This window comes from Thermobia domestica, chromosome 7 (genome assembly GCF_964235325.1).
Source record: "Thermobia domestica chromosome 7, izTheDome1.hap1.1, whole genome shotgun sequence".
Taxonomy (NCBI): Eukaryota; Metazoa; Arthropoda; class Insecta; order Zygentoma; family Lepismatidae; genus Thermobia; species Thermobia domestica.
The window spans coordinates 265,565,924-265,591,302 of NC_137460.1; the positions used below are offsets into that span (position 1 = coordinate 265,565,924).

Sequence of the window (25,379 nt, forward strand, 5' to 3'; positions counted from 1 at the left end):
ATTGACCCAGTTTTGGTATTCAAAGGGTTAAATTCATTTTTAGTAAAAGGAGGATAGGCCGCTGACAGTGTATGAGTTTAGTAAGATTAGTAGCGAAGTATTAGCCGAGGAGGTGCTCAGACGAAGGAAGAAGTAGTGGAAACTTTTTGAGTGAGTGTAATGGGCACATGTTAACTACCCAGAGGATCTAGAATGTACATGAAAATACTGTGGGCAAGAGATCATGTGATCACTATGTCAGGAGTAGTGTTAGATCAGGAACGGATTGGTTTTGGTAATGGGTTAATGAAGCATGTAGTGGAGGCAGGGATAAAATTGTTATAAGCTGTCTCTCTCGGTCTGAGCGGCTATGGATGTTAATATTGGAAGAGCTGGTAATGCCGGAAATTATTAGAAATATATTGGAATGGGAGGGGAATAGGACGACCTGGTCGAACTAGATGACTGTCATTGTGACACATGAAGATCTGTAATAAATAGTTATGATTAGATGTTCTGGAATATTAGATGGAGAGTCAATACTATACCATGTGTAAGGATAAAATACTATTGTCACGCCGCTGGTGGCGCGTCAGGCCGGAAGCTTCTTATCATGTCGAATGAGTTGATAGCCGGTAAATTTGCAATTAAATTTGGAAGTGAGACGCGTTTTATTGATAAGCAAAATGTGAAATTGTTCCTCGTATAATAATTGTCCAGATATGAGTATATGAAGTAAGTAGAAGAGAATGTTGAGAAATAGAAATAAAAGTCATAGTCAAATACCTAGGTATATATGATCACTATGAAGTTAAATATTTGCTTCGAGTGGAGATACATGAAATTGCACATACAAACCATTGTAAGTGGCATGAAAATCGAAGTCAAGAATGTTGCGAGCTGCGTTCTGAACGTGTAATATTCATGGTTGTGCAAAAGATGAACGTTTTGAAGAGTGTGGTTGCCAAATGCTAATAGTTTATGAATATAAAGAAATTGATTAGTTTCTCGTGCGTCTCGTCTTTTCGATATGGAACGTAATGAGTCAACAGTGAACATAATGAGTTTCCTTATGTGTATACACCCCTATTAGAAGAAATCCTTGTTTACTTCTTTCTAGTTAATTAATATTTTATTTTGAGTGCTGGTATTTAGGCAATAAAAGAGTCACATAGGTATCGAGCTTAATTATAACAAGAAAGATATTGCTTCAATAAAGTGAATGTACAGTTTCGCTTAAAGCGTATCCACTATCTGGTGTTTGTATTTAATATTGTAACTATAATAGAAATTTAAATCCTAGTTCACATCTTATCAGGCAAAAATGGTCCTGGGTCCAGGAGGCAAAGTGTTATCATTCATGAAATTTTCTTTCATGTTACCACTATAGGGTCAATAACAATGAATGTCACGAGGGTAAAGTGTACTAACAGGGCGTAAACATTAGGGACAAGGGGGTATGCTGATAGCGATTTGGTGTGGGGTCCAAACTGAGGTACTATATATTGCATGAATAAAGGGTGCTGAGTTTGGAAGCGTTTGTTGATATAGGTGAGTTTTAGTTTTTCGATATAGTACTGCAATATGGGGAAAGTTATGCGTTGGTATAGCTCCAGAGTAGGACTAGTTAATCGAACAAGGAAAGCTCTTTGGAAAACTTTTGGTTAGAGGATCAAAAGATTTTGACAAATTATGGATGATGCGGCTATCCGCACCGTAAATTTGTGTGTTAAATTTTGCAATACGTAATCTTAGTATGTACTTAGAATAGTCTATGCTTAAAGTTCAAAAAATGGCATCAAACCGTAGAAAAGTTAGAGTTCGTGCTCCTTCTTTGGGAAAAATATTTGTGCTATTTCTGTGCTTTTTCATTTCCATTGTGAACCCAGTAGTAAGTTTACTCCTAGAGTCTGCGTTTGACAGTATCTTCAGCTGGAAATGCAGTGAAATACCGTTATCACTTATTGCTAGAGAACACTCAATTAATGTAATTTACAATGTTCAACCGAGATGGCAAGTAAAGAGTGAGAGTGACTAGAACAACGTGATCCCACGCTAGAGAAGTGTGCCGTCAGGTGCTCCATATTCTGCGGTTAATGTGGTGATGTACAGAAGAATGCTGATCAAAAGTGCAGTGAACAAAACCACGTTTAAACTATACTATCTAAATGTACAATGCATTATGATCAATTTTACGGACTGTGGTATGAATATTAGTTAGTTGCTGGAATATGGCTGTTTAGTGGTAATTTAAACGTGTCTGAAAGTATTGGTAAGGAACAGTGGAATGCCTTTTCTCAACCAATTCTCTACATAGATAAACGACCTCAAGACCACAGGGGCGGATTGTTTGTAGTATTAAAATAAATAGGGCAGCAGAGCACAGAATGATCTCGTACGTGAGTGTGAAATTATTTGAGCCCAAGTAGGTCTATCCAAAACAAACTTCGTCCGGTGTTTCTGCAGACCATATACGAACAGTCCTCAAAGTTTAATTGAAACATGCCACGAATCATTTCCAAATGTTGTCACAAGATGACAAAATTGCTCATTTTGGTGACTATAACTTGAACTTACATATGGATCTACAGTAAACATGGGATAACATCACACAAAAGACATTCCTTTGTCGAACATTCTACTCAAGCACTCGACTTGGGATTGTACGATTTTCATAACGCGCGTAAAAATAGCAGCTTAAATTATGCCATGTCTATTTTTTCGATAGAATCCGTCATCTCATTTAAAGAGTTCCTTCTCCCAGACCGCGAGTTGCCCGTTCCCTATCTTACTCCCAACCCCAGAAGCCAGCAATCCAAATCAAAAAGAAAGTTTGTACCTGACTGAAGGAAGGGCCCTTTGGGTGAAATTTGCAAAGTGCAACAGGTGATACAGTGGACACTTTTACTAGGTTGAACAATAGAAGACGCACTGGATTCTTTCCCTCGTGTTTTTAATGCAACAATAAATACTTTGTACTGTTCAAAAAAGTAAAAACAATGAAATTTCCAATGAGGCACGGCGAACAGAGTCGCTACAAATTACGAAATAAAAAAAGCTTTGGGAACTGTGGTGTGCATTTCCAAACGAATACATATCTTAAAATAATTTCTGATATACGACTTAATATAAAAAAGCTATTGAGATGCAGCAAACACCTAGATTATATCTAAAAAAAAAAAAAAAAAAAAAAAAAAAGAACAGACACCAGCATCAACAAAACTAAACAATTTTGGTATCTTATCAGATCTAGGTCTAAAACTTCTAGCATACGTCTTTTAAAGTACAATGTTATATCAGGTGCACAAATTGAGGGAAGAACAGAAAATTTTAATGAATTCTTTTGAAATAAATTCTCAACTGCATAATTGACGTACCTCCCTGTTCAATCCGTTTACTCGTCCATTTCATCTCATATATGTATCACTCCTCCAGAGGATGAGTTACTCTTATTTTCACTCCGGCCTGGGAGCCTCTGGCCAGGACAATATAAGCTGGACCTTTCTCTGTTCGAAATTATATATTATTTTTTTCCATTTTCGCTCATTTTTAATAGATGTTTCAGGAAAACCTGCTTTCCCTGTTCTTGGAAAACAGCCCGATTCTCTTCCATTTTAAATGTGGATTTGAAAGTAATGTGTCATACAAAAGTAATATCTCGCTACTCTAAACGTATCAATCCTCTGCGAGAAAATTATCAAATGCATTACTTCCCTTTCAGTACAATCCCAAAGTTGGTAGTGGAGGGTGGACGGCCAATCTGCCGTCAGAGGGAGCCAAAACGTGATTTTTTGTTTCGCATTTACATAAAACTGTAAATAAAAGTTTCATTATTTTTCATCCGCTGTTTCATTTTTAACTGCCCTAACATAAAAAATAATACAAACCGATATCTATACGTGTTAGCATTAGAATTAATAAACGAAAACCTGAAAGCTCCTCGTAAAATATCAACTTTGCAAAAAAATTACTGGTGTGCTTGGCACAATGCAGAAAACTAACTACCGATGATGAAGCAGTGTAACCAATCCGAAGAGATATTTGCTACATCTGCGGGTCATGGGAAAGCAACAGAACTCGCCTTGAATGTAATGATTGTGGAAAAAAACATGTTCAGAATGCAGTCAAAAATTATCACTACTTGCAATACATGCCAGCAATCTCAGAAAGAGAGCAGTGAAGTGGATGTTGATTAACTTTGAACCCGCCTTGAGTCTACATATTGTGGAAAAACATATGCAAAAAGCACTCAATCATTACTGCTCTCTGCAATAAATATCAGCATTATAACAACAAGCTCAGTGACATGTATATTGGTTTGGTTCGAATCTGTTATTTTGTGTTTTGTTCAGTGTTTCCACTCATATTTAGCTGTGTTGTAGTTAAATTAAACTTATACTTTTGGTCAACAATGATTTGTGTTAATTTTCTTAATTTAAATGCTCCAAAATATACTTTTTGCATCATGCACAATGCTGAAAAATGTGAATAATTAATCACGGCCGAATTGTCGTCGTCGCGAGCGGAAACGTGAATTGGTAGTACGTGAGATTGATACGTAATATTGAAGGAATTTTATCGCACTTTTGACTACTAAGATGTTTCGCATTTGTGTATTTTATCACGTGTGTAAATTGAATATACTTTTTATGTACAAACATGATTTTTTACTAACTAGTTTCACATATCTTACAATGTCTTTCCACTAACAAAATATGGACTTCAGGTAAACGCTTTTCACAATTATGCACAGCCATCTTTTACCTGTATGAGATAGCATGTTTCCCCAAAATTGAACTTCGATTATACCGTTCTTCATAGTCTTGACATGAGCAGTTCATGCCCATCTGTATTTATATATCTGTTGGGAAATATAAACTTTAATTAAGCGCTTTCTACACACGTAGAACGATTTAGTTTTTTCCTTAGTATTTAATAATATGTTTTCTTCTGTGCGTTTTAACATGTGCATTGTAGAACGTGAGCTCCATATAAATCTTCTTTTCGCTTGTGTGTTGTCATGAGTGTGAGAGTTTCACTGTGTATTAAAATGTCCTGCCAAACTTGAGTATAGACCAAGTACTATTCCAAACTCTAAGTATATGTGAAGTTTTCCACTTGTGGATATTAAAATTTGTCTTGCCAAACTTGAACGCAAACTATATGACGCGCTCAAATCAGAAGTTGCTAACTCATTATTGGTTGATTTTACAGGATCACGCTTTAAATTTTGTAGAAATGTGTTGAAATACCGATATATTAATACAATGGTGTAAAATTTTGTATGCTGGTTCGTTTTGACAGGTGTGACGTTGTCTTACAGTACCAGATACTTATAAGATAAACAGAACGTTTTTGAATAAAGTTTAAAACCTGATTTAACAACTTTTCTTATAAAACGAGTGAAAGTTGGTAAGTCAGTACACTCAGAAACTTCTAAGTATACAAGAGAATAAGTAAGGAATACGAAACATAGCTTCGAACTTCATTTTTAACAACCCACATTCACATTCACTTTATATCATCATCCCGCGCTTGAGAAACGACTGTGGGCGACAAAGAGTAGAAGATATTGGTGTCGAAATTTTGATACAGACCATCTTTTCGCTCAAACATCACGAATTCCGGTAAATTTATTAACACTTTGGATAAAAATGCTATTAATCACGCTTTGAAATCAAAGACGACAACAACTGGAATGCAATCGTGTTCAATATAATTAGTGACTCATTTTTTCACACATACAACCTTAATACGATTTTAACGTAGTTTTCCTGATCAGTTTAACCCATGTGGAAGGGACAAAGACTTGACTTTATGATCGCTTATCTTCAATTTGCCTAAAAGTTTCTATCAAAGAACATGAAAGAATGTCGTGGAAACGGGAAATATATATATATGCGGTGAAAATGGAACTGCGCAACTATGCGTCGGCCAGCAAAATGCAGCTAAAATGCAGATGGTCCGGAAAGTCCTAGTGTTCGAATTGACATGTTTTTCCGTTGGATCTACACTTGTAGCTGATGAGGAAGGTGCACCCTCACTATAGATGTCACTTAAACTTGTTGCCCTTAACTCCCTTACATACGAGAACTCTCACGGACTATATTTGGAATTTTTATCTCTAGATAAATGTTCCTTTGTGAAATCGTCACTTGAATCTTCATCGGCGTCAGCCACCTTTACACTATGCAGCAATCGCTGTGGCGGCAAAGCAGAAGAGCCATTCGTAGAGTAGATGCGGAACCAATTTCCCGTAACATCTGCCCCCAAAATACGGACTTAATTTGTCCTTCACAACTAACATTCCATTCCAAAGGACACGTACATTTGAAGGGATTAATGTGGTCTGACTCCTTTAAAATTTAATTCTGTCGTAGTCCTCTTTAGCAGTGTATTAATCGTGCACATAATAGTTCTGCCAAAACTTAACTTGTGAGAGCGACAAATTCTTTTCTATATGCCATGTCTAGTTACGTGTCTTGCCAAACTGATTCTAAAAAAAATCCTATTGAACTTCCTTCTCATATCTGTGGTAATTGAACTATGTGTTTTACCATGCGATTTGCCTAACGGGAGCTGCCAGTAAATGTATTTCTACACTTTCCGCGCGTGTAAGATTCTTGTTCTGTGTGGATTAACATTTAACTTGCTATATGTAAATCTTGAGTAAATGCCAGGCTACGTTTTATGCATATCTCTTGTTTGTCACTTGTGTATTGAAATGGCTTGCAAGGATTGAGCATAGACTAAATCATTTTGAATATTTATTTGTGTGTGTGATTTTCGTCCTGTCTGGCTTAACAAGTATGGACGTTGAATAAATTCTATTCCAGGGTCTTGGCACGTGTGAGAATTTGGCTCGGGTGTGGATTAACATGTGTGTAGCCAACTCTGAACGTCATATAAACGCTTTACCACACTTTGGCAAAAGAGCTTTATATCTTTTGTGGATTAACATGTGTAGCCAAATGTGAACGTAGTCAAAATTTGTAACCACACTCTTAGCATGTGTGACGTTTTTCTCCTGTGTGGATTAACATGTGTGTACCTAAATGTGAACGTAGACTAAATCCCTTACCACATTCTTGGCACGTGTAACTTTTTTCTTCTGTGTGGATTGACAGGTGTTTAGCCAAATTTGAACGTTCATTAAATGCCTTACCACACTCTTGGCATAAGTGATTTTTTTCACCTGTGTGGATTAACGTGTGTCTAGTCAAAGTTGAACGTCGTTTAAATGCCTTACCACACTCTTGGCATGTGTGACGTTTTTCTCCTGTGTGGATTAACATGTGGTTAGCCAAACTTGATATTTGATTAAATGACTTACCACACTCTTGGCATGTATGACGTTTTTCTCCTGTATGGATTAACAAGTGTGTAGCGAAACTTGAACGTTGATTAAATGACTTACCACACTCTTGGCATGTGTGATGTTTTTCACCTGTGTGGATTAACATGTGTGTAGCCAAATGTGAACGTAACCTAAATCTTTTACCACACTCTTGGCACGTGTAAGGATTTTCTCCTGTGTGCTTTAACATGTGTGCAGCCAAATCTGAGCGTCTTTTAAATGCCTGGCCACACTCTTGGCATGTGTGACGTTTTTCTCCTGTGTGGATTAACAAGTGTCTAGCCAAATATAAACGTAGACTAAATACCTTACCACACTCTAGGCATGTGTAATCTTTTGCTGCTGTGTGGATTAACATGTGTGTAGCCAAACTTGAACGTCTAGTAAATGACAAACCACACTCTTGGCATATGCGATCTTTTTCTCCTGAGTGGATTAACATGTGTGTCGCCAAAGTTGACCGTTGATTAAATACATTACCACACTCTTGGCATGTGTGTAACGTTGCTCCTGAACGATTTAACATGTGCGTAGCCAAACATGAACATAAACTAAATTCCATTGCACATACTCCGCAGATGTTGGATTTTTCACCTGTATGCACTAAGTTATTGCTTGACAAAGTTGAAATTTGACTAAGGTGTTTTTCTCTCTTTCGGTAGGTATGACGCTTTTCACTCTCCTGTGCTAGAATATGCTTTGACAAAAGTGATGGATGAAACCCCTTGCCAAACTGCATCGAAGTATGAGATTCCTCATCTGAATGAGAAATTGCTTCCTTTAAAGTAATACACGTATCGTCTTCTCCGTGGAAAGGTAATACGTTATCGCGCCTGTAACAAATTCAGCAAACAAGGAAATGTGAATGTAGATAATGATTAAGTAGCAACCAAAAAGCAATCATTCTCTATATTTGATGATAAAATTACACTCAATTTGCTTTATTACTTGAAATATTGTACAAATATGAAATGGAGTACAACTGAGTAGTTTCCATATTTTTCTATTCGCAAAATAAGAGACTGTAGTTTGTTTCACTATATTAAATTGAGCCATCATTTATACCGTGGCTGCTTTGAAACAAATGCACAGTACGAGAATTAAATCTGTCTTATCTGTAGTTTCATGTGGAGAAAAAAAAAACTTGCGTACCAAAGTTTTAAGAACAACTGAACTTATTAATATAAACTCTACCGAAAATCATTCACTTTATCATCAGAAGAGGAATACGAAAGACATTTTGAAACGAAGAAAAAAATAATATACAACTTTCCAAGGTGAGGCAGAGAAACTTAAAGTAACCAGACTAAAGACGAATCATTTACGGCGTAGTGATTGTAGTTCAGTGGTCTAGGCGCTTGGCCAGTAATCTGGAGGTTCTTCGATCGAATACACGTCGAGCATTTTTTTTTTTTACTTTAGGAATGCTGATGGCGATTGATCAGCGATAACACACGCTTTATTAAATTTAAATATTTGAATACTTCTATAATAATTCTTTAATATTAAATTTGTATGATAGACACGCCCCTGTACTTAAGAAACGTGTTTCGCGACCCCCATCACCATGCTAAACCGATGAATTAAGTTCGTAAATGGCGCGGAGAAATAAAGCTTATAGAGCATACATGAGACATGTTGAAAATAGTGATCCTTCCACTGATAGCACAAGAAATCCTAATACAAAATTCGAAAACAATAGGATATTAAGAAACCGTTGCACTCAAAATGTAAGGAAAGTAAACCGGCGCTTTGACTATTAAATACTCGAATTCCAAAATAATGGAGCAGTTCTTCGGAAATGGCTAAAGTATTAGGTGTTGGGAGAAACATAGCCAAGAACGCAGTTAATTATACGCCAGATGAATTGAACACTTTTTTGTGTCAAAGCTGTATGATACCAGCCTCCATGAAACTGCAAACAATGAATAATATTGTAGCTTCGGAAATTAACTCTGTTTTCGTTTTCTCACGTACAGCCTGCACATATATTAAAAGCGATCCAAAAAATTAAATCTAAAGCCACTGGTAGAGATGATACTTCAATAACCATGATCAGGAAAATCCTACCGCATGTACTTAATCCTATCACTGACATTTTTAATTACTCTCTTGCCACAGGTACTTTTCCCACAGTATGGAAAATCGCTAAGGTACCCCCACTTCTAAAAAAGAACAACGCTGATAATATTGCAGACTATCGTCCTATCAGTGTCCTTCCCGAGCTTTCAAAAGTTTTCGAATATATTGTAAATGATCAAATTCGGGAATATCTAACAACAAATAATTTATTGGATACATTTCAATCTGGTTTTCGAAGTAATCATAGCACATGCACTGCACTAGTAAACTTAACGGAGGATAAGAGATTGGCTACTGATAACAGAAAACTGACGCTCCTTACTCTACGTGACTATAGTAAGGCGATTCAAAGGATTGATTTTGACATATTACTTCAGAAATTGTCATTATTGTTTAATTTTTCTGAATCAGTGGTTAAATGGTTTCATTCTTACCTTTACGAACGTAAACAAAGAGTAGTGATCAATCAGGATCACATATCGACATGACGTTGTATCAACAGTGGAGTGCCGCAGGGTAGCGTACTAGATTCCCTACTCTTTGCCCTTTACATTAATGATCTCCCAAAAATTCCCACCTATTGTAAATACCATATTTACGCTGACGATTTTCAGTTATATGCTTCTTTTCCCCAACAAGATATTAATAATGCGATTGAAAAAATAAATACTGAGTTAAACAGAATCAGCGACTGGTCTACGGCTCATGGGTTAAAATTAAATGCAACAAAATCGCAGTACATCTTAATTCGCTCCCCAAGAATTCTTTTTTCTATTAATATCTATCAGCTCCCAAATATAATATTGTCCAATACTGTTATTCCATTCTCTACAGCTGCCAAAAATTTGGGACTCATAATAAATCAAAATCTCTCCTGGTCAGATCCAATAAATGGAGTTTGTAAGAGAGCATTTGGTGCCCTACATACGTTAAATCGACTAAAAAATTTCTTACCAATATCATTGAAGATCAAACTTGTCAAGGTACTGGTTTTCCCACATCTTGACTATTGCGACTCAGTCTATTCTGATCTAACAGAAAATCAACCAAAGCGCTTGCAAAGAGTGCAAAATGCCTGCATTAGATTTATTTTCAATATAAAGTACAGGGAACATCTCACATCTTTTTATTAAAAAAACTGTCATGGCTGACGTTAGTCGGAAGAAGAAATTTACATAATCTTACCCTATTGTACAAAACACTTACTACGTCAGACCCATCGTATCTAGCCCGTAGATTTTTATATTTATCAGATTTTTATACTAGAAGCACAAGATCAAAAGATAATTTCTTGCTCTCCATCCCCAGTCACAATTCTAATTCATACTCAAAATCCTTCACAGTAAGTACTACACGCCTCTGGAACAGTTTATTTCAATTAATGCACAACGTTTCCACAGTTGCCAAATTTAAAAAATCTGTATATTCCCTTCTCTTAAGTAAAGATAAGGACACTGGTAGCACATGAAGCATCTTCGTCTTACCAGATTATTAATAACCCACATATGAACACACAACCAATAGGTAACCTATGTTAATTTGTACACCTTATTCATACTTCTAGTACCGCTATATGCAATACGCAATTATTGGTTTCTCCATGTTATTTTGTTTCCCCTATTGTATATTATTTTTCAATTTTTGTTTTTGAAGTGCTTAACCATTTTTTTACTTAAGTAGTATATTGTTTTTTATGTGGCTCAATACTTTTCTTTTGTAATTCTTAATATTTTCTATATATTGGTGTTTTTTTAAATATATATAATGTATGCACGTGGTTAAGAGCTCGGAGAAGGCTGCAGAGCCTTAACTTCGCCACGTAAAAGAAGTCATAAATAAATAAATAAATAAATAAATAAATAAATACTCGTTTGTTTCAACACTTGAACTATCAAATTTTCAGAAATAATACTAGTGATAATAAATATTATCTAGAAAAATATTTAAAAATTAAAAATTTATTATCGCTCAGGTCATACCATTACAAACAGAAACCTGATATTAGCCAAAAGAAATTGGTTTTGTGTAACGTTGCCCATGAAAAGACGAATTTCTCATCTCGATTCTAAAAACAAACCAAACAAAATCGGGATGAGACTTAACATTTTAATTCCAGACAGGACAAAGCTAACTCACTTTATCGTCATGCTTTGGAGATGAGAATCGAGACGAGACGAAAAGTATCGTAAACATTTCTCGTCTTATCTCGATTCTAGAAATAGTGTATGCCACTCTTTAAGCAACAATTGCTATATAGACTGAATCTTATATATTATTTTCTTACTTTGTACTTCAGAGCTCATTGAATTATGGTCTGTGTATATATTTTGTAGCAAAGCTTTTATAATTACATCTGCAAACTCCACACGTTAGTTTATTACAAGCTTTAGTGTTCAATTATATTCAGGTCTTTCTATTACAGTTATTTTCCTGGAAACGTAAAGTAGAATATTTTCTACACGAAATATTAGCAGAAAGCTTTCGTTTAAATTAAAGTAGCTGTAGAGGTGTCTCATGAAGGTACGGAACCCCTTCCTCGAAACCCCTACGTTTAAGTAAGTTTTGCCAAACTTTAGTGCAACTATAAAACTTTTAATAGCATTATTATTATTATTATTATTATTATTATTATTATTATTATTATTATTATTATTGAAGTGTTGTAAATTTAATGGTACAACCTGTTCCACCCAGCTCCCGCCTAGTACGCATTGTGCTGAACAAACAACGTGTGTATAGGTTTTCTCCGTGTTCTGATTCTTCTTACTTTCTTTATTTCAATATTTCTTTCATTCTCATCATCGACGTGTTCTGTACCTTAGCCGGCAATGCCATTACTTAAAAACAAATTTTCTTACGGCTCTTGTGAGTTCAGAATCCATATTTTCTACACGAAATTTGCCTCGAAACTTTCCGTTATAACATTTAACTACTTCTAGGGAAACTTTCCGTTATAATATTTAGCTAGTTGTAGGGAAACTTTCCGTTATAACATTTAGCTAGTTGTAGAAACGTATGGGGAGGGTATGTCCTGTTGGTCCTGACACTTCTCTCCAATCCAGACTATTTTTTTTTACTTCTGGCTAACGCTACGGGCGATTTTACAGGTTTTAATACAATGTGTCCCCATACGGAAATTGTTATCTATATTATTATTATTAATAATAATAATAATAATAATAGTATTATTACTGAATATTTGAGACCGCAATATTACGTTCTACAGCAACGTAAATCAACATACTGAAGTTACGGAAATAAAAATAAATTCTTTTAACCCTATATACGGATGAATTGAGTTATGAGATACTATGCAGAGAAAAGATAGGAAAAAGGTATCAGCTACTGGATAATGTGAAAATCGAACAGAACTTAAGTAGGATTTGTCTTTATCACAACACCCTTTCGAAGTAACACCCTTTCTTTGGGTAAAGGACAGTAGTGTAATAACCTAACTCCTGGGCCAAACTCTAGGCCAACCCATTTTGGAAATATCTTTCACTAGCACAGATTAAGTAGGGTGAGATTGGGCAGGGTGCTTTGCGCATAGGCTTTTATGACATTTAAAATCATAAAATACTTACACCTAAAACTTACATCTAACATTAAAAGTAAAAAAAAAGTTTTTACGTCAAATTTTACATCCTGGGTTGATTTTAAGAATAAAAGATTGGCTAATGTATCTAATGCTATCGATAAACAAGATGTTGTAACATTAGAGCAGCTTGAATAAGTAAACGAAGAGTTCACACGAAAAGAAACTGTATTATTACCATGTCGATTGGCAAAAGATGATGTTGAGAAACCAGTCATTTTTGTATATAATTTAGCTGCTGCCTACAAATTGCTTTATAGAAATAGGTTAATGCATATAGAATTAAGTCTCAATTCGTAACTTATAGACACATTATTAAATTACATTCTAGTTGAAAGTTTTCCATTACACTTTAATATAAATAATCAGTTAACAATTAGACCACCCAAAGATTCTGATTTGATACAAGGCAAATCATTAATGCTTATTATGTATATAGAAAGAGAGGTTGAAGATGAATACGAAAACGAATCAAGTGATAATGATAATGTTTGGAGAGTAGTATTAGGTAATGATGAATTTTAAATTTCTATATAATAAACAGGATGTATTGTGTTAAGTGTAAGAAATCAACAGATACGTAGAAAAACACTATTAGAATAGAAAAAATAAAGAATGGAAGATATAGTAAGAAAGGTATTGGTTCTGTATGTGGTGTTACTAAATCATAATTCGTTAAAAAGAATGATTGACTAGAACGAGGTAAAGATATTAGAGAAGACATTATAGAAGAAATTCACAAACCTTCCGGAAAGAATTATCCTATGTTAAATATTATTGTTAAAGGTATAAATGATTTATGGCAAGCAAATCTTGTGGAAAAGCATAGTGGCATGTTAAAAGGTATATCCAAGTTAAACAAAGGATATAAGTATTTGCTAACGATTATACATGTGTTTTCGAAATATGCTTTTGCTGTTCCTGTTAAAGATAAGAGCGGTAAAAATGTTACAGAAGCATTTGAATCCATATTAAGAACGAGAAAACCTAGTAACTTACAAACTGACCAAGGCAAAGAGTTTTACAATAAAGAATTTAAGGTGATGGAGGAAAATTAGATTCATCATTACTCAACCTATAGGGGTAAGAAAGCTTCTGTTGTTGAGAGATTCAATAGAAGTCTTAAACAAAACATGTGGAAAAATTTACAACACAAGGAAATTATAAATGGATAGAAATATTACCAACACTAGTTAACAAGTATAATAATCGTATGCATAGAGCAAGCCTATAGAAGTTAATAAAAAGAATGAGCAAATAAGTAAATAGAAAGGGTTATTTGAAAAAGGATATACACCTAATTGGTCAACAGAAGTATTTGTTATTAGCGAAGTTATACCATCTAATGCACCTACGTATAGAATTAAAGCTTTAGAAGAAGAAGATGTGCAAGGTAGATTTTAAGAACCAGAACTATTAAAGACGAAACATAAAGATGAATACTTAGTAGAGGTGTTGAGAAAGAAAGGTGACAAAGCATACGTTAAATTGTCAGTATTTGATGATTCACATAATAGCTGAATACATAAAAGAAATGTTGTAGTATAAATTTAAATATTATTTTTATGGAATAATAACCATAATAGGTTAGTATGGATCAAAGTTTGAATGAGATATGTTACGAACAGACTAAAGATAACTATTGGAATGGTATCTTTGGTAATTTTAAACTGATTATAGATAAGAACACAGGTTACTTCAATACTACTAAATTGTGTGCAATGGGAGGTAGAAGATTTAAAAAACGTTAGAAAATAAAGGTTCAAATGAAATATTAGAATATTACAATAACAAACTAAGTGGACCGAATTCGGGCCACTTCAAAAACTCGCCTTATAGAGTACAACTAGCTGGTAACGAAATAATGTTAAAAAAATATTTTCTAAACAATAAATACGAGTACTATGGATAGTTTAAAGGTTATTTGTTACGAACAGATTAAAGACAATTATTGGTATGCTATTTTTGGAGATTTTAAACTGATTATGGATAAGAGTACAGGATACTTCAATGCTACTAAGTTGTGTTAAGATGGTGGTAAGAGGTTTGATAATTGGTTAAAAAATAAAGTCACAAAAAATATTTTCTAAACAACAAATACGAGTACTATGGATAGTTTAAAGGTTATTTGTTACGAACAGATTAAAGACAATTATTGGTATGCTATTTTTGGAGATTTTAAACTGATTATGGATAAGAGTACAGGATACTTCAATGCTACTAAGTTGTGTTAAGATGGTGGTAAGAGGTTTGATAATTGGTTAAAAAATAAAGTCACAAGAGTTAATAAGATACTATGAGCTAGAATTAACCAACTCTCTAATTATAGGAATTGCTCTCCCACATACCTAATAAAAGGAGAAGACAAAGAAGCAACCTCAATCATATGAGGAACTTATGTACACAAGAAATATTTCTAGCTGTTGCCTTTTTGTTATCTAAAGATTTTTACAATAAGTCTTATGATATTATCGAAGACTATTTCATCCAAGACTTTAAGCAATATAGAGTTAACAACGAATTACTCCAAACACAAATGCAAGATATAGAAATATAGATGGAAAAGTTGTGTCTTAAGAACAAGTGCTTAAAAAAATAGCAGCACCATATACAGTCGAAGATTCAGAAGATAATTGCCTAATCATATACAAGAAGAACAAACTTAATGATCCTTTCTCTTATTATGCTATCAGATGCCAAAAGAGAAGTCTATATAAGCCTTTTAATAAGGCAGAAGAAAAATATCCAGATCATGAAATAATATACGAAAAGTTTAGAGATCCTAACAGTACTAAGTTATTCAACCTAGTATATGAGTTATGAGTTATGATATGAGTTAATATCCGAATCTAATACAAACTTATTTAAAAAGGGCAAGTTCAAATTCTTTGTATTAAATTCATGTTACGGTTTCGCAATCGCACTTGTTAACTCGATTGTTACTGTGATACGAAAATTCAATTACCAGCTCACCGCATTCCACGCATACAAACAGAAAGAACATGTGACGTTACAGTAACAAACTACCATATGACTGTACAGAGACATATAGTGAGAAAAATATGAACTACCACCAATCTTTCAAAAAGGACGTCACTCAAAAGGCACGAACACTTTCAGCAAGTGACTCACGCAGAAACAGTTCCAAAAAGTGATTCAAACAATAAGAACATATTAAAGTCATTGTTTGAGTCTAATTAAGTATTTTCCTTTTTTTTTTTTAAAAAAAAGAAGAAATCATGCAATTTTGGGTGGCCTTAGCCTGAAAATTACAAACCACGTAAATCTTCCACTAGTTACGGTTCGAATGATATTCACACAACAGTAATACTATGTAACGGATTTTAAATTGAATTTGAGAATTCTGATATTAAAAAAACGACATAAGAAAATTTTTTGATTCGTTGTGGAATCTAGTGATGGGTAGGTCCCGTTGTTCATGGTATGTTGAGGGAGTAATGCATGAGCCAACTAGGCACGTGAAAATTGATAACGTTCGTCAAGCGAACAAAGTGATTGCATATAATGTATTTTAGAGCTGTGTACGTTTGAGTTCAACTAAATGGCAATTGAGTATTCTAAATGATTTAGGGCTATTTTCAAGATGCCAAAAGTCTGATTTAGAGTGGCATCCTTACATGAATTTACTGTTATAATGTATGCGTATTTTAACGTGATGCCAAAGGCCATTAGAGGGCGGCTCACTCCGTAGATAGTTACTCCTTCTTGCTTCCCGAATGCCTAGCTTGTGAATGATAGATGAGTAGGAACCGTTTGTTGTGCATCTTTAGTATTTTGAAGGTGGATAGAATATCCCTCTTGTGATGTGTGTTTGTGATCAATGCCCATAAATGTGCTAGTAGAGTTTTTCTTTGCCGTAGTCAATAATATGTTTGTTGAAAAGAAGATTAAGTAATGATTGTATCAGCTAAAAATCGCGTGTTCGCTAATGTTGTAAAGGTCCGTGCATTAGTCTTGATGGCTATGTACCTGTTATAGTTGATGATTTGGTAAAAATAGAAGTTTGTTTGCGAGTACTACTGATAATTAAAAAAAAAATGTAAGTTTTCATTTATATGTGTTTAAATAACAGCAAGACAAGAGAAATTGTTTTGTGAGTTGACCTGTGATTCTAAATTTATTTGAAACATTTTAATGAGTCTTTCGTTTTGCCGTATGAGCAATATGATTATTGAAACTTGAGACTTTAAATGTTCTTGCATTCCTTTAGAATTTTTAATATTTAGTAAGTTGTAATGCAGTATTTTAAATAATCAGTATACAAGTAATGTTATAACTATTTTACGAGATGCTTGTTTTGAAAATTGTCTTGCTTTATTAAGGTTTTTTGGGTATGAATATATATATATTAATTTATATTATGATTTTTATGCTACATTATGTGTTTATATTTAGTAGTTGAATATTACAAAATATTTTTGAATAAAAAGGTTTGGGTATTGAATAAGTTTGTTGTAAAAAAAGGTGCATATACACACATTATACTACACTAGATACACATATTAGGAATTTCGGCTTTAGCGTTTACACCGTTGTTAGGCAACACTCCCGAAATATACACATTTTCTGTTATTGTTTAGTAATTAAGTATTTTTGTGTTAATGTCTACCTGTATATTCATTTAGTTTCAAGTGTTTACTATGATTTCAAATATGTTATATGTTCAGTGAAAAAGATTGGAAAATCAATTCATACATCCATTCATGGTGAGAAACCCACAGTTGAAAAATAAATAGATAAATAAATAAATAAGTGAATGAAAGAAAAGAACTTATAAACTGCAAATTTAAAGGAGTAATATGAGCATTTTTATTAATGGTGGTATAATGCTGGCTTAAATGAGGGATTATAAATATAACAGGTGGCTTTAGCAACAGTTGGCTTATCATCACATAGGTTGAATAACCTTATAGTTAACAAGTGAAAAGTGATCCACTATGTACAGTGATGTACCAATGTACCGATTTCCATGGTGATCTTCCAGTGAATTGAACCTATATACAGGATGTTCCACAATATAGTGATTTCTTCAGTGATACTTAACAAAGACCATTAACCCTCGGGCGGCCGCGGTTCTCTTCACAATTGAATCTATTTGTTCGCTCCGACTATTTGTTGTTCCTCCGGATATCACCGACGTGAGGCTCACTTTTTGGAATTTAAAAGAAATAGAACAATGTTAATTTTAAACTTTATTAACCAAGGCTCGTATAGGGAGGAGCAATTTTCAAGCTTTTTCCAGCAGTTTGGTATTTTACACATTTGTGTTAATAAGTACAGATCCGGTGTTGCACCAAGTTGAGTTCGTTCCGAATTACGCTTACCAAAGTACTTTTCTATTATTCTCAACTTATTTCCTACTGCACGCCCGCTGGGAGTACGCTGTACACGGAGGTCGACGAATATAGTTATCATCACGAGGAATCAACTGTTCTACATCTGAGTAGCCCTACACTTATATTTTCGCTCTTTACAATTTCGCAATAGTGAAGTACTAGCTTGAATGTTCGCACATTTCGGCAACTGAAAATTAATAAATGTTGCATCTGATGTACTGATATGACTAAGTCTGCTCATTTTAATTCTGCTAATAGTGCTCCTCCAAATAGAGTTTATGTTAACTGATGTATTACCAAAATTCAACTGGGTATCATTGGCTATCTTATTTTTCTTCTTAACCTTGGTGTTACATTTCGGCTCTATATCGGAAACATATTTTCGACATCGTGCTTTATTGAAAGTGTTACTTTTACGCTTGTTTATGGTAAACATTTCCGACCGATTGATTATGTACGAGACCTTCACTACGTAAAACACAATTTTCTTCGCGCGCCTACACTCTAAACTGTGAATTTGAAGTCGTTTCCTCGTACAATACTCAAATTTGATGAAGTCGGAAAGGATTTGCAGCACTAGAATGCAACTCACGTTCGACATACACGGCTACGAAGACCAATTTGAATTTGTTAAGTCACGCAAAACCATTTGCCTGCGAGACAAAAACGACAACACTGTAAATTCGTTACCACACAAAACCAACAATTACCGCACATCCACTGGCAACACTGATATAGATGTGTAAAGACACATTATAATGTGCTCCTAATATTTAGTTTAAATTTAAGTGATACTGTTTACGTGAGTGAAGTGATACAAGAATAACGAATTCGGTAAGTACTCTTACATTTAACTAGATACATTTTGTTAAATAATATCGCTGACTTTACTATCTGTTGCAAAAATTATAAATTGACTGACACGTAAACATCAAATACCTGAATAGGAGTACGATCATAAGATATAAACAAACATCATGAGCTCCTGCATTGAGTGTTCCAAACCTGTTCTGAGACAAGACATTACCTCCAAAATTCAGTGCATTGAGTGTCTAAACTGGACCCACCTAAAATGTTCATAGTTAAAAGAAAGTGACGTGGAATATATGAAACAATCAAATTTGCCTTGGAAGTGTAAAGGTTGCATAAAAGCTAGGCGTATTACCAATTCAGAACAGAATGAAGTGCTACCATCTATCGAAAACATTTATAAACTATTAAAAGAATTAAAAGATGATATCTCCGTGATTAAAAAAAACAACACCGACCTTGAGCGTGAACTTGGAAAATCTCTTGACCTGGCGCATCAGAAACTGGATGAAAATGCAGACATCATCAAAAAACAATCAGAAAGCATTTCTGCGTGCCTCGCTACTATTGAACAGCTGAAGGAAGAAAACATCGCTCTCAAAAAGCAGCTACTAGACACTGAGATGAGATTAGATGAGCTCGACCAGTATGGAAGACGAAATACGTTAGAAATACAGGGTGTACCAGAAAAAACGAACGAAGGTACATATGAAGTTGTACAACAGTTGGGCCGTGCTTTAGACATAAACATTGAAAGAGAAATGATAGATGTATGCCATAGAGTAAAGAAAGCTCCTCATCAAACATCAGGAACAATAATGGTTAAGTTTGTTCGGAGAGAGGTTAAAGAAAATTTCCTCCAGAAACGTAAAGTAAAGAGGAATCTCAATTGTACCCACTTAGGATATAACCATAATGAACCCATCTATGTCAAAGTCTAACTCTAAACCGCAGAAAGGTATTTGGAAAAGCCAGGAAAATTAAAAGCGAAAAGAATTATGCCTTCCTGTGGGTAGATAGTACAGGTAGCATAAAGTTGCGTAAAAGAGAGGGAGATAAAGATGTTTTTATATTACGTAGCCTAGAAGATGTTGACAAATTGACGTAATTTTAAGCAAAAACACGTAGTAAGAATTGTAGGAAGGGTTAAATAAATGCTTGAAACAAGTTCTATAATTGAAGATATAAATACTCAACAAAATATCGAAACTAATGTATGCGAAACTGTTACTTTATTTAATAATGTGTTTAAAGATAAAATTGGTATCAACATCTTGAATCTTAATATTAGAAGTGTTCGTAAAAATTGGGATGAGCTTTTAATTTTATTACAAAATTTAGAATTTAATTTACATGTATTAGTTCTCTCCGAAACATGGCATAATCAATATGAAATAAATTTAAAAAATTATCATTGTTTCTTCACAAAACGATCTCTAAATAAAGCAGATGGTGTAATGGTATTCATAAATAATAATATTAGTATTGAGAATATTAAAGAATTAGAATTAAATGATGCTTCTGGTCTAAGTTAAAATATTTCATATGGCAAAGAAACTATAATTTAATGTGTATTTATAGAACGCCAAGTGGTAATGAAGGAGAATTCTTACGCTCCTTCGAAAATGAACTTAAAAATGTCAAAACAAATGGGTTGGTTATTGGAGACATAAATTTTGACATATTAAGTAATAGGTACGACGAAAATGTAGAAAACTACTTAAACATACTTTATAAAAACGGGTATATTTCATGTGTAAATAATTATACAAGAGTAACTGAAACAACTAAAACATGTATAGATCATATCTTTTTAAGGCAAAAATATAATCAAAATGTCACTGCAGCAATATTGCATACGGCAATTACAGATCATTATATTACTAGTGTTAACTTAAATATGGAAATTGCCGATAAATCAATAACAAACAAACCTCGAACTATTATAGATTACCAAAGACTAAAAAATGGAATACAGAAGTGTAGTTGGTTGAATGTGTACCAAAGTTTGGATGTAAATTTAGCTACTTCAGCTTTCATTTCGACATTACAAAAATGTATTAAAACTTCACAAATAGTAATTGAAAAAACTATCCCAAAATATCGTAAGTTAAAGCCATGGATAACTGATGAATTGATATTACATATACGAGAAAGAGACAAATTAAGCAAACTTGTAATAAAAAATAAAGATAATCTAGAAATAAAAGAACACTATAAAAAATATAGAAATAAGGTAACTCAACTGATAAAAATGGTAAAAAATGAGTACTATAAAAAGCAGATTGTTAATTGTGAAAACAATACAGGTAAATTATGGAATGTAATATCAAACATTATTGACAAAAAAGAAAACAAAAGCATGGACATTACAGTAATACAAACGGCTACGGGTAACATTAACTTTCAGCAATATCCTAAACTAGTAGTTGACACATTCAACAAATATTTCTGCAATATAGGTGAAAGGTTAGTAAAAAATGTAAATTTATCCAAAATAAATGAAAATCTAGGAAACAAAGCTAAACACAGTATGTTTTTTACGCCTATTACTGAACAAGAAATCTCATTTTATATAAACCAACTAAAAGCAAAATCGGCTCCAGGACTAGATGAAATAACTGCTAAAATATTGAAAAATGTGAAAGAAGAAATAACTAAACCACTGTTGCATATATATAATATGAGTTTAGAAACAGGTATTTTCCCTAATCAATTTAAACTAGCACTCGTGAAACCAGTATATAAAAAAGGGTCAAGAAAGGATCTCAATAACTATAGACCAATATCGCTACTTAGTAACTGTGCTAAAATATTAGAAAAATGTATTAAAAAGAGATTAGTTTCCTTTCTTGAAACTAATAACATACTTGCATTAAATCAGTTTGGTTTCAGAAAAGAGAGAAGTACATCTGATGCACTTTATAAACTAACGGAAATAATAACAAATTACATGGATCATAATGAAAAAGTAATAACAATATTTTTGGATTTAACCAAAGCATTCGATACAATATCTCATAATATATTGTTAACTAAGCTAGAACATTATGGAGTAAGAGGTGTAGTACTCTCATGGTTTACTAGTTATTTAAGTAATAGATTGCAAGCTGTTAAAATTGGAAATGTTATGAGTGAATTATCACAGGTTAGCTATGGAGTGCCACAAGGATCAGTATTAGGTCCAATTTTATTTATAATTTATATAAATGATTTGTACAATATAGGCATTGATGGCTACATTCAATCTTTTGCAGACGACACCACTATAACAATAACAGGGAAAAAGTGGGAAGAAACTTATAAAAAAGCGGAAATAACAGTAAAGAAAGTAAAACAATGGCTTGAACAAAATTCCTTGGTACTAAACTTAACGAAAACCAATTATATTGCTTTCTCACCAACAATAACCGGACAGCCACAAAATTTTGTCTTAAAATATCATAACTGTATTAATACTTTAGACTGTAACTGTAATACAATAAATAAAGTAACTGAACAAAATTATTTAGGAGTGAAAATTGATAAACATTTAAAGTGGACATCGCATATTCAACATGTAGCCAAGACATTAAGAAAATTGCTGCATAAATTTGTACAATTAAGAGGGTGTTTAGAATTAAAAGTTTTACGTATGGTATATTATGCACTAACAAAATATATTACAGTATGGTATCTTAAGTTGGGGATCTGCCTATGAGACGCATATAAGACCTTTAAAAGTTCAGCAAAATAATATTATAAGAATATGTTTAAATAAAAACAAAGAAGACAGTCTAGAAAACCTGTATAGAGAATTTTCAGTCTTAACTGTTGAAAAATTATATATAAAAGCAGTCCTACTCTATGTAAAAAAACATGAAAATGAATGGAATAAAATTTCTCATGGGTATGGAACAAGAAAAGTAACTCAAAAAGATCTTGAAACAATAAAAGTAAATAAGGGTATATCACAAAATCAAACATATTATTTGGCTCCGAAACTTTATAATAATACTCCAAAAGAAATTACGGAAGAAGGAAAAATGCATAGATTAAAAATACTAATAACTAATTGGTTAAAGGAAATAAAGAATGATGACTTAAGAGCGTTAACGTATTAAATTAACGTATTAAATTAATGTATTAAATTAGTAAATAATCGACTAAAGTCACTTGAAATATGCTTATCTACAACTACTGGGGTTTATTTTTTATTTATTTATTTATTTTAAAAAAAAGGAAAATAGAGAAGGGGAAGGGAAAAGAAAAAATGGAGGAGAGAAGGAAGAAAAAGAGAAAAAAGAGGAAAAAATGATAAAATTTCACTTATATATACTTTATGAAGATGGTTTCTCACTCACAAGCGAAAGCTTCTGTGAAGAGCCATCTATCATAATCATATTATGTCAGGTTGTATTATGTATGTGTCTTCTTGTTGAAAGATAACGTAAAATTAATAATAAATTAAATGATAGTTAATTAAAATTGTAGTAAAAAAAAGTAACAGCTATAAAAATGATTTATAATATAATACTGATAAATATTAAAGAAACTCTGCCAAGGACTGGAACCTCAAGGAGGTCCGGAATTACCAGTCTAGTGCTAATAAATGTAAAAGAAAAAATAAAATAATTTTATAGTTGTGGTGTGTGTATTTCATAGTATATGTTTTAATGTATTTTTTTTTTGGCCTCGTGGAATACCGGAGGCCATCCGGCCATATAGGCTGGTATGTAAACTAAGTTTTTTGTATAGGCCTGATACTAAGTCTCTGGAGTACCGGAGAATTTCCGGCCTAAAAATAGATATATTATTTGTGTGTGCAGTGTGTGTGTCCACTATGTCTGTATTGTTACTTGTATAAATAAATAATAAATAAATAAATAAATTCTCAAGCCTTCCCTGGCTTCTTCGAGAGGATGGGTACGCGCAACCTCAGCTCCACCGTTCATCATGTGTGAAACATAGGCATCACTTGCCGGCTAAACAATTACATTAGAAACATAATTGTCTACAGTTACACATAACGATTCTTCCTATTTCGCTATCTCTACACTGCATATTTTTTTCTTGACTGAAATCAACTTTCTGGTTTATTTGGCACATATCTTCCACAACGTGGGCCGGCTCGAATTCAAGAATATTTGCGGTTTCTTTTTCGCCTTGCACTTCCTTGCACTGTTGTATTTTAGTGGCTTGAAAACACACAACCTGTGCCGTTCGCATGTATTCACAATTCTCAGTGAGACGTTTCTTTCATTCCACTACACTATTTTTAAACTCGGCAGTTATTGAATCAATATGATTGGCCGCGTTAACTAATTCACAGCCTACCTCAGTTAATGAGTTATTGGCTTTCTTTGATATTATTACGTAAAGTGTCAGCTTTGGCATTCAATTCGCTATTTCCTACGCTCCCAAATCGATTCTGTTACAGACTGTTGGAATTCACTTAAAGATTCATCTATTTTATGTCCTGGACGTCCAATATTCAATTCCATTTTCTGAGCAATGGCTTCTAATTGTTTCTCTAATTCCTCTGTCAACATTGCTTGAAATTGTTCTAAAACACTAGCCTCCATATTGATATGAGTTAAAAGCAACTATTTCAAAGTACAAAAATATAAATGTCTCAGTTTAATACGAAAATAAGAAACATGCACTTAAAACATGAAACACTAATAATTTTGATATTACGACCATTAACAAAAAAATCCTTGTTTTATTCACAACTCAGATTACACTTTTCGAAGTGCTTCTATATAAAATTAACACAGATATAATCTGGTACCATATACAAAACATTGTCTGTTAGTCATAAATGCATATTAAGGCGGAATCTGCGGAAATCGCCCGTTTTCAACTCGTAAGTTGTAGATCACTTGCTCACTTGTATAGCGTAAAGAAACCTCCTAAGCAAAACACACCCATCATTTTTAGCGTAAAATTTACATCTGTTCTTTTACTCGTAGGATCTTCATTCTAGTGACAGTAACGTAAGAAAAAAAAAGTTTTCTAAATGAATTCCATGTCTGGCTAACTGCAGACATGTACAATTGAATATCAATCGATTCAGCCATTTCTGTAGCTAATACCAGATTAGGTTGATGTCAAATTTTTTGTACTGAAGTATAGTATGCAGATTGTTCGTCTTCTCTTTCTTGAATGTTTCTTTCCGAAAACACTGCTGCACGCGACACTTATTTAAAAGTAAAAG

General features: G+C 33.5%; 1 protein-coding gene across 1 annotated transcript in view; it reads right to left on the reverse strand.

Annotated features, from left to right (window-relative positions):
• Positions 1–428: 428 nt before the first annotated feature.
• Positions 429–25,379, reverse strand: part of LOC145690892 (uncharacterized) — a 47,137-nt gene continuing 22,186 nt past the window's right edge. The window contains exon 2 of the mRNA XM_081766302.1: positions 429–8,169. Within this exon, the coding sequence (XP_081622428.1) occupies positions 6,984–8,169 (1,186 nt within the window). The 3' untranslated portion in view covers positions 429–6,983. The remainder of the gene's footprint in view (positions 8,170–25,379) is intronic.